At 45.9% G+C, this 10,410-nt stretch overlaps 1 protein-coding gene and 1 non-coding gene across 4 annotated transcripts; both read left to right on the plus strand.

Annotated features, from left to right (window-relative positions):
• The first annotated feature begins 1,938 nt into the window (after positions 1 to 1,938).
• EIF5 (eukaryotic translation initiation factor 5) lies at positions 1,939 to 9,918 on the plus strand. Of its 3 annotated transcripts, none has more exons than XM_049828668.1 (12): positions 1,939 to 2,049; positions 2,220 to 2,412; positions 4,501 to 4,780; positions 5,052 to 5,133; positions 5,360 to 5,532; positions 5,855 to 5,966; positions 6,678 to 6,817; positions 7,328 to 7,486; positions 7,679 to 7,840; positions 8,121 to 8,285; positions 8,563 to 8,697; positions 9,519 to 9,918. In XM_049828668.1, the coding sequence occupies exons 3-12, from the start codon at positions 4,709 to 4,711 to the stop codon at positions 9,609 to 9,611; spliced, it is 1,293 nt and encodes a 430-aa protein (XP_049684625.1). In that variant the 5' UTR covers positions 1,939 to 2,049; positions 2,220 to 2,412; positions 4,501 to 4,708; the 3' UTR covers positions 9,612 to 9,918. The 3 variants fall into 3 exon arrangements, with proteins under 3 accessions (XP_049684625.1, XP_049684626.1, XP_049684627.1); XM_049828669.1 differs by lacking the exon at positions 1,939 to 2,049 and adding an exon at positions 3,754 to 3,951 and having other exon boundaries at positions 2,056 to 2,412; XM_049828670.1 differs by lacking the exon at positions 1,939 to 2,049 and having other exon boundaries at positions 2,056 to 2,412; positions 7,331 to 7,486.
• Positions 6,342 to 6,465, plus strand: LOC126050755 (small nucleolar RNA SNORA28). The gene has a single exon (XR_007509644.1). It is a non-coding gene; the product is annotated as a small nucleolar RNA SNORA28 (small nucleolar RNA).
• Positions 9,919 to 10,410: the final 492 nt, after the last annotated feature.

Genomic DNA, 10,410 nt, shown 5'->3' on the forward strand with positions numbered 1-10,410 from the left:
CTCTTTCTCATGTTTTAAAAAGTGTTGCTGTGTATTTACCAAGGAGACATTTAACATACCCTGAACAATTTTTAACTTTTTCAAATGCAGATAGTGAAGTCCAAGACAGACTCACATGTTGCTTTATAGGATTGTGTCCTGGCTACAAGGCCTTGCTATTCCACAGGCTAAAAAGAGATGTATAACTAGGGCAGCAGCCATCATGTAGGAGGATCTTGTTAGAAAGCACTGAGATGCTCGTATTTATCTCTGGTTGCTCCAGCTGAGGGAACAAGATTTTTATTATTGTGTGTCACTGGAACTGTTCATAATGATAGCCCAGCTTTTATGATTTTCAAGAAAACCTCATTTATCAGTCACCTTCATGTTTGAATGCAGTTCTTTTGTATATCACACCAAAAATGTTCAAGATGTACTTGAAGGTTTAACAGGAGTGGTGTTTCCTTTAACAGTTGGGCTTGATGCTCTTAAAGGTCCTTTCCAACCTAAATGATTCTGTATCAACATGTTATCAAAGTCAGCCAAGAGACCTTTGTTTCAAAACTAACTTCAGGCAGAAAGAGATTTAGAGTATATGACATTATTTAATGTCACTACTGGTTTTATCTTCATTTCCTCTCTTTTCCTCTATACACCCACATAGCCATCGAGCCTTCCAACATTATTCAGTAAGACACAAGTGACAGGAACTGAGGAGTATTGTTCTGCTGGGGAGTATTTATAGGGTGAGAGAGTTGGTTCATCACTCAATTGATAAAAGTCAAAAAAAGTTCTTTGCCACTTGAACATTATTCACATCCTAAAATGTCCGAAATGGTAATTCCCTGTGATGCTTGAAACGTGAATATGGAAGAAGATGGGAAAGAATAAAGCACAGGGAAGAAAGCACCAAAGTTTTCTGCTTTTTAAGTGAACATAAATGCAAATGTGTATTTCATCCAGGGTCCCAATTCAGCTAAGGAGAGCTGGCAACATTTTACATAGAGCATATAGACATGGTGATCGTACCATCCTTTGTAAGGTAGCCCAAGCACCCAGAGCTGCCCAAAGCTGAATCTTTGACACTTTAGTTTAACAGGCACCTTCCTGCACCCTGAAAGCAGGCTGTACAGGAAAAACACGACTTATTCAGCAACTTAATTGCTTTAAATTATTTGTAACATAGCTGCTGTGATGTCAAGCATTCAGTCATTGCCGGTCTATTACAAGTCGCAACCCACCCAGACTTTCGTTCCTACTGCATTGCAGGCTTCGCTTCCATCAGAAGCGCGGCCCCACACACCTCTCCCCAGCCCCGGCCGGGCGTGGGCTGGCTGCCACGGCGAGCGGGAGCGCGGCGGGGCGAGGGGCACCGCGGCGGGGCGACGGGCACCGCCGGCCTCCCCCGGGCCCGCTCCGCGCCGCCTGCCTGCCTGTGGAAAGCGAGGGCGGGGAGCGCGACTCGGGCCCCTTCCCGAAGCTCCCGGCGCCCGCGGCCTACGCGGGCCCGGCCCCAAACGCGAGGGGCCCTGCTAGGCCGCGGGGCCGGGCCGCTGCCTCTTGGGAGGGCTGGCAGCCCTGAGGGGAAGCCGAGGGGCCCCTCTCCCTGCCGCGGGGCGCGAAGCGGCGCTGACCGCGGCGGGTGGGCACGGGAGAGGTCTCTCCACACAGCCCAGCAGGAAGGAAGGGGAGGCCGGGGGAAGCGCAGAGCCCCGAGCCCCGGGCCCTGCCGCCGCCCTCCCCGGGCCCTGCCGCACTGACTCAGCCCTCGCCAGCTCCCGCACCTCCCCCCGCCGCCTCCCGCGCCCTCTCGCGAGACTCGGTCGATGTAGACGCGATGTCCTTTGGGGCACCGACGGGGGGAGGGCAGAGGGGGAGGGAGGCGAAGCCAGGGGTGCCTTGATTGATAGCGGTCGCCACCAGTGGGTGAGGGGCACGGCGAGGCCTTAGCCAATAGCTTCGTCCCAAGGCGAGCGGCGAGCCAATGGCGGGGCTGGGGGGGCGGGGCACGCCGCTGGCTGATTGATCCCAGCTTTGGCGTTGTTCAGTTAGAGCGAGAACATTCTAGAGGTGAGTACGGGGCAGCCATTGCCGGGGTCCCATCAGCCGCCCCCTTCTGCCTGAGCTGCGCGCCAGCCGCCGCCTCTCCCTCCCCCCTTCCCTTTTTTCCCCCCTCCTCCTTCTCCCTCTCCTCACAGGTGTCGCCACTAACGATGCCCCTGATTGTGTCTTGCCCGCAGATTGTCCGGCACTGCTGTCCCTGCTGATACCGCCCGCCCCAGGACGCCGGGACCCGGAGGCTGCGGCGTCCGCCTCCGCCTCCCTCTCCGTCCGGATATAAGCGCCCCCACGGCCCTGTTCTCCTCGCACACTCGGCTTCGTCGCAGCCCGGGGCGAGCAGCGTTGGGTTTATGTCTTTATTGGACGAAAACGGTGAGTATTGGCACTGGGCTAGGGCGGATGGGGACAGGCGGGATTGAGAGGAGGGTTTGGGTCCTGGGAAGATGGGGGGAGCGGGCGGGCGCCTCAGGCTGGGCTGGAGCGTCGGGTCGTCGGTAAACGGTGGATAGTGGGAGAGGTTTTGTGTATCGAAGTGTCCGGGACCTTGATGGGAGAGGGAGGAGAAAACGACGAAAAAAACCCTAAAAGCCCTAGAGCTTCAGTTATACCCGTTTGCTGATTTTTGGGGTGGGTTTTTTTGTCTTTTTGGGTTTTTTCTTTTTTTTTCTTACAATTCCCCACTACTGCCATGCGACGAGACAAGATGGCGGCGGCTGGGGCCGCGCCTCCCCGTGCTGTGGGTGGGCGGGGAGGGGGCGCGGGGGGAGCTGTGGCGCAGTTACAAACCCGGGGAGGGGGACGCCTGCTCCTGAAGGGTTAGCCCCGGGGCGCGGGGGGAGACGAGGGACAAGGAGCGGGGGGGGCAGCCGCGGAGCGTCCACCTCTCGCGGTTGGAGAGCGCACGCGTGGCTGGAGGTGATTCCCCCGCCATGTCTTCCAGGGCTGACTCAGTGCTTAATTGCTGCATTTATGACTCATCATAGGCTGAGTGGGGCGGGGAAACGGTGCTTTGAAGCAGGGAGTCTATCTGCCTTCCCGCTCTTTGCTCTGTGCATAGCATACGGGGAGGGGGGGTGTGTGGGGGGGTGGTGCTTGGGATGAGGTGTCCTAGGGACCAGGAGAGGGAGCTTTAGTCTACAGCAGACAAAAGCTGTAATCGGGAAGGAGGGGAAACGGCATGTTCTGCCTGAGAGCTCATGCTCAGTCACCGAGATACCTGCTTCCTCAGTGCTTCTGCAGGCACGTCGCCAGGTCATGTGGTGGCTTTTTTTAGATACCTTGGGGAAGGAAGGCTCGAGCTTGAAACAGAGTCCTTGGTGCACTTTTTGCTGAGGAAGGGCAAAACTGTATCTGGGCTAATGTAGAACACAAGGCACGTACAAATCTGCTCGCTTTTTGTGTGAAGAAATTGTGAGCCTGACTGGAGGGACTCGGACCACGTGGAACCAATAGACATGCTCTTATGCATAAATACTAGGAAGGCTATTTTAATGTGTCAACGCTTCTGTCATTAATGATAACAACATGATGACGTGTCAGAATAGCCATACTGTAGTCAGGGTTGCCTGTGTAGTCAACCAGTTGTGGCTTAAGTACTCTTAGAGCTGATTATAGAGACACATGTTAATTTAAATATGTAAATACTGCTTAAGGCAACTTTAATAATAGGATTCATCCTCCTTCCCCTTCCTTCCCCTCCCCCCTTCCCCTAAGAAAAAAATCAACTGGAAAAGCTGCTGCACTGCTCTGTACCTCTGCATTGCTAGGCTTTCTACAGTGAAGCAACTTATGTCAGACTTTATCAGGCTTATTGTTAAGTCAAAACTCAACAGAAGCTGCTATGAGAATCCATAAGTGAGAGGGAGAATTACCTAATTTTCAACTCTTTTCCACTCCGATCAAAAAAAACTGGTAAGCCATGTAAAAATTATGTTGGGCTACAGATTGGTGCTGCTTCATCTTACTGATATTTCTCAACATTCTGACAGACTTCCGTTTATGTGATGGGTTCATGCTATGATGTGGAATTTGAAACTGTTTTCCAGATCTTTCTCCTGCTTCCTGCAGCCTGAAATGTATCACATGACCCTCTTGGTGCAAGACCCATTGGTCTCCGTAATAAATCAAGCAGTGTTCCTTTCCCTTCCTTATTAATTGCAGCACTCTTCGGGAGTTAATTGTACAGAAAATAGCTTTAAGCTGTTCAGTGCTTTGGGTAGTAAGAAAAAAGAGGGTGGAAGGCTCTGCGGTGTAGTTGAGGAAAAGTTCCTTAGCAGTATACAATTAAAGGCTGTTGGTTTCAGTTCCACAAGTTGAAGAAAGCCATAGCATAAAGAATGTTTGTAGGTTTTTTCCTTCTTTTCACCCTATAATATAATTCCTTATATAGCTCTGTAGCAAAACCTGATTGGCGCACATTAAGATAAACTTCCTTTCTTTTCTGTTTATTAACACTTGCAGAGCTGTTGCGCAGCCACTGGTACCTGTATTGGGGAAACATAGCATACAAGCAAGAACCTTACAGCCTCAGTGGCGAAAATTTTTTCATGTCAGAGACCGAGAACTCTTGCAGTCGTTTATGTCATCCCGTCTTCTCCAGACAGAAGATACCAAAAAACTGCAATCAAAGATCTCTTCATCTTATTGATAAAGCTACTAATAAGGCAAAATGTCTGTCAACGTCAACCGCAGTGTTTCAGATCAGTTCTATCGCTACAAAATGCCCCGTCTGATTGCCAAGGTAACTTAATAACCATTAGTGCTAAGTAGGTAGTGTTTCACACTACTTACTCTCTTGATAGAGGAGGAAAAGAGGTGTGAGGTAATGATAATGTTTAGCCAGTCAGAGGGCAAGGAGGACATTTGCTTCTTTCTGTCCAGACTAAGTGCACATTAGCTTTTCTAAGAAGACACACTGCAAAGCAGAACTTAAGATGTAGTGAAATGGGGAAAATGCACACTGGGTTTGGCTGTTGCAGTCACTTGATCTTAAAACTTTTTTTTTCTTTTAGGTGGAGGGCAAAGGAAATGGAATAAAGACAGTTATAGTCAACATGGTTGACGTTGCAAAGGCGCTTAATCGGCCTCCAACGTGTAAGTAGTTGAGTGACACAGCGCTTTTTTTTTTGTGCTTTTGTGTTCAAAGTGGTAGTGTTACGTAGCTAATAAGCATTAACACTGTTTTTTTTCAAGATTTGTAAGAAAGAAATGTGACTTTCTCAGGATGAAATAGTGAACAGAAAGAAGCAATGGCGTATTTAATTGCTGTTAAAAATCACAAGATATGAGAGCAGTGGTGATTCTTATACTTTCTTTACAGATCCTACCAAATTTTTTGGTTGTGAGCTGGGAGCACAGACCCAGTTTGATGTTAAGAATGACCGTTACATTGTCAATGGATCTCATGAGGCGAATAAGCTGCAAGACATGTTGGATGGATTCATTAAAAAATTTGTTCTCTGTCCTGAGTGTGAGAATCCTGAAACTGATCTGGTGAGTGCACTCAGTCTATTAGGGGTAGCGCTATGGAAACACTTTGTTAGATGTTTATGGAGGTGGTGTGAATTTAATAGCTGACTTGAATATCTATGAAGAGAAAATCCAGTACATACACACACCCTCTTTGGGCAAAGCTTTACATTTTAACAGTTCAGAATTGTAAGCTAAATTGCTACTTGCTGTGGTGGGGGTGATATAAAGTATTTCAACCTCTGGCTTAAGCCTGTGGGGATAATAATGTAAACATCAGGTTTAGACTTTAATACTTAATTGTTCTGTAAGTGGTATGTTAACTGGAGGTTGTTCTGTTTTACAGCATGTCAATCCTAAGAAACAAACTATAGGTAACTCTTGCAAAGCCTGTGGCTATCGAGGCATGCTTGACACAAACCATAAGCTCTGCACGTTTATTCTCAAAAACCCACCTGGTAAGTGTGTTTCCTTATCTAGTGAGTAAAGGGAGCTTCTTCAGTGTGAGTGAGGTTAATGGAAGCAGAAAAACAAATAGCTCACATATAATTAAAGTGTAAAAAGACTCCAGCACACTCACAGAGTATGTTTGTGGGTCAGGATGAAGCAGCTGTGTTCATACTTTCAATATGAGCAGTCTCTTCCCTTGTTATCCTGTATTCTTCCCAAGTAGAAGTATTTGAAAAGTTGGATTTGCCTGTGCAGTATGAGACTTGAGGGGAGCTAGTCAGCCAGGAGCTCATTACAGTTTTGCCTTCAAGTCAGTGGGAAGTAGAAGGGTAGGAAGTAAAAGCAGTATGGTAAATGCTAAATGTAATGTACTTGGTCTGTGCAAGCAACACTCTGTAGTAAGCATCTAATTGCCTGCTGCAATTTAAGCTTGCTAGAATAGAAAAGTCTAACCTATTCCAGGGGTCTCTGCATTGTGAGGTCACCTGTTATATAGACTTGGACAACTTTGTCTTGATGAGAAATGAGACTTTCACCAGAACCAGGGGTTTGCCCAGCAGATGTATATCTGCCCTGAGTCCATCTGGGGATGGGTACTATACATAACTTGCTACTAATAAAAGCATCCCAACTCACTTGGGGATTTGGCAGAGGTGAGGTAGTGCAGGGACTTCGGCTTTCACTAGTTCATGGAATAAAACATTAAAATTGACTTGCAGAAAGTGGTGACACTGGTACAGGAAAGAAAGAAAAGGAGAAGAAGAACAGAAAAGGCAAGGACAAAGAGAATGGTTCTGTGTCCAGTAATGAGACACTTCCACCCCCACCACCAGAGGAGATTACACCTCCACAGGTTGTGGTAAGTAGAAGGGAAAGCAGGGAGATGGGCGTGTGTGGTGTCTTGCTCTAATTTAAATCACTGGTATTCCCTGCTAGTCAGCATTGCACCAAAAGTTCTTATTTTATCCAGAACTTCATTTCTGGAATAGAAGTATCCCTGGGTCTCCTTTATAGCAGCTTTATCAACTCTTCAGTAGCAGTGTTTTTGTGTTCCTTACTAAGTGAAGGCTTTACAGTCCAGGTCCCTGAAAAGGAGTATCTCATGAGCATATTAGATAGGAGTGGTAAAACTGCTCTTCAAGTCACCCTGCAGGTGGCTACAAACTTGTGTCTAGCTTACATTACTTCTTCCCTACATTTACCCTTTTTCCATCATCTTTGACTTCCAAATAATAGTATAACCCTTTCTTTAGGGAAAGATCAAAATTGCCTGTTTAAAAACGCTCTCAAATCCGTATTTGGAAGAGACACCTATTGCTAAGCTTGTAGTAACATTGTGTGAACCTGTTGCTTTGGTTTTGTTTTTGAGGAGGAGGAGGATGATGATGATTGGGGTGAAGACACAACAGAAGAAGCCCAGAGGCGTAGAATGGATGAAATTAGTGACCACGCGAAGAACCTCACACTTAGTGAAGACCTGGAAAGAACAGTGGAGGAGAGAGTCAACATACTATTTGACTTTGTGAAGGTGAATATTCTCTGGTGGTTTGCTTGTTAGTTTGCTGCAGTTGTATGAAATGTTGGTAAGGAGACTAAGTGCAAGCTGCTTAAGCTTCTACCAAAGTAGTTCCACCAGTGGTGGGGAAGGAAGCGGTGCAATAGAGCATTGACGCAGACCTCGGTAGCTCTAAAACGTTTCTACCTGTTACTGTCTTTGTAGAAAAAGAAGGAAGAAGGTGTCATTGATACTTCTGACAAAGACATTGTAGCAGAAGCAGAGAGACTGGATGTAAAGGCTATGGGCCCACTAGTTCTCACTGAAGTCCTTTTCGACGAAAAGATTCGTGAACAGATAAGGAAATACAGGCGTCACTTCCTTCGTGTAAGCAGGCTCTTTTGCATCCAGTGTAACAACTGTTGGGTTGGCTTTTTGTAAGAACTGCTTTTGACTCAGTTCTGGATTGCTTGGTACTTTGGGGAAGAAGGCTTTTTGTAGTTTGTTTTGTCTTTCTAAATGCCTCCTCAACTAGGGAGAACTGCTGTGAACGATAGTATGAGCTGTTGTAGATTTTCTTACCTCATTTTGTTGAGAAGCAGCAGTCCTTTCTGGAGAGGGAAGAAAAAAGCTAACTTAATTGTGTTTGCTTTTATCATGATTTTAGTTCTGCCACAACAATAAGAAAGCTCAGCGGTACCTTCTCCATGGCTTTGAGTGTGTGGTAGCCATGCATCAGTCTCAGCTTATTTCTAAAATACCACATATTTTGAAGGAAATGTATGATGCAGATCTTCTGGAAGAAGAAGTCATCCTTGGCTGGGCAGAAAAGGTAAGGGGTAGTATTTCATGTACCATACAAGCTAAGTACCTGAATGTAGTATACTGTGTCTGGTTTCTCTCTTCTGGTGTAGCTTCTCGTGCAGATGTCTTTTGAACAACTAATCTGAGAAGTTAACTGTCTGGGAGAAACCTCCCTTTCAAAAATGGGCTGTTCAAGGCAGTGGGGTGAGGTGAGAGTTTGAAGTTAGGCTTTTGCTGTGTTTGGGTGTGATCTAATGTAAACTGCTTCAGTGTTCAAGCAAAGTCTGGTTACTTCTGTCTTTCAGGCCTCAAAGAAATATGTTTCAAAGGAGCTTGCCAAAGAAATCCGTGTCAAAGCAGAACCATTTATTAAATGGCTAAAGGAAGCTGAAGAAGAATCTTCCGGTAATGAAGAAGAGGATGAAGATGAAAACATAGAGGTAGGAAAGGCTCAGTTACTGTAAACAACTCCAAGGTTGCGCTGTTCCTGCATGCTTCAGTCTTTGTCTTGGTGCACTATAAAATAGCTTGGCTTACTTCAGGTATTACTGTGCATGTTGGGAGGTGGAGGGACACCTCACGTCTAATGCTGTGTCAGAGTGTTTTTGCTACACATAGTCACTTGTCTACCTAAGATTCTTTTTGTAATGGTACAGGTGCATCTTAATAGCCGAAGACTATCATTGTGGAATAGTATGAACAGTCTCTTGCACAGTAGAGTAGTTCATGTAGTGGAAGATTGACAGGAGGTATTGTGTGTAAAGCCTCATCTTCTAGAAGAGTTAGTGGGTGTATGTTAGAAAAGCTGATTAAAGAACAAATGACCGTTTTCCTCATGGTATAGGCCTAGGTAAAATCCTTCAGCTATGCTCCAGCTGACTGCGGCTGGGATTTTTTTTTTTTTTGCATGTGGGCTTTTTGTTTGTTTATTCTCATCCCAGTAGTACCTACTCTTGTTCCTGGGTATGAGATCCTGCTTCCTACAGATAGAACATGCATGCCTCTGACTTCTAAAGACAGATGTTACGGCATAGTTGTAGTGTCGGCATGCCTGAACTCAGGTTTCCTATGCAGCGTTAATTCTTGTAGGGGAAGATGGTGTGCAGTGCATTTCAGAACAGAGCAGCGTGTTAAGCAGGTCATGGTAATAGACAGGAGGGCTGTTGAGCAGGCGGGTGTGTTGAAGCTTCTGATGTTAAAATTACTCAAGTGCTTAATGACAGTAGGTGCTGTAGTAAAAGTAAGTGTCTTATTTCCACAGGTGGTGTACTCTACAACTGCCAGTGTACCTAAAGTTGAAACTGTGAAGCCTGCAAACAATAAAGATGATGATATTGATATTGATGCCATTTAAAGTGATGCAACATAGCTTCCAGCATAATAATGCAAACTTCTCTGCATTTTCTGCCAGAAGTGTGACTTGTATGTGCACAAGCTGAAATGGCTTAACATCCTGCTACTCTTTGTACTCTAAAATGTATCTTTTTACTGTGACTGGTCTTGTGTAACTAAGCCTAATACCAAGGAGTCAGCACGTCGGTCAACTGATCTAGTTTGCAACTGGCATGTTCTATTTTGTTTTTCTAACTTGTGTTGGACGCATACTTGGAGCACATTTATACAGTTGTGGAAATAAAGGATTTGGTTTTGGTCAATCTTCATTTGTGACTTTGAACTCCCTTATTTCTTTTCCAAGTAAGTATTTACATAACTTGGTGAAACATGCAAAGTTGAACACAAAATGACAAAAGCTGATGTGCAAAGTTTGAGACAAAATGACAAAAATGTCTGGACTGAGGCAAAAAAAATAACCTTAGCTTAGAGGCTGTTGCAACAGTGGAGACTTGAAACCCTGGGCAAGAAGCAGGTGTTGGGTTATCTGCAGCGTACAGATGCCTGCTTCTTAAAACAGAAGGCAGCTGGGTTGTGATCTGTGCAGGCTTCTTTTAACAAAAACTTCCACAGGTATTGATTACAGAAGTTGGGGTTTTTTTCTAATGTTTTCAACTGGTCCATTAAGTACAGGTTTCAGGGCTCTGACTAGAGCTGAGGGAACCAGTACCTCTGCAGTTAACATGCATTGCCACTGAACAGCTGGCTGTGGCTTTACACACTGCTGTGTGGTGTCATCATAGCACAGGAGACTGGCATCC

Source organism: Accipiter gentilis, chromosome 25 (assembly GCF_929443795.1).
Source record: "Accipiter gentilis chromosome 25, bAccGen1.1, whole genome shotgun sequence".
Lineage (NCBI taxonomy): Eukaryota > Metazoa > Chordata > Aves > Accipitriformes > Accipitridae > Astur > Astur gentilis.

What these genes read in the sequence shown, in the direction of transcription:
- EIF5 (XM_049828668.1), top strand. Translation starts at nt 4,709, where the DNA reads ATGTCTGTCAACGTCAACCGCAGTGTTTCAGATCAGTTCTATCGCTAC. An exon ending in GCTTAATCGGCCTCCAACGT is followed by an intron (nt 5,134 to 5,359) that starts GTAAGTAGTTGA and finishes CTTTCTTTACAG; the next exon opens with ATCCTACCAAATTTTTTGGT. An exon ending in TTACACCTCCACAGGTTGTG is followed by an intron (nt 6,818 to 7,327) that starts GTAAGTAGAAGG and finishes TTTGTTTTTGAG; the next exon opens with GAGGAGGAGGATGATGATGA.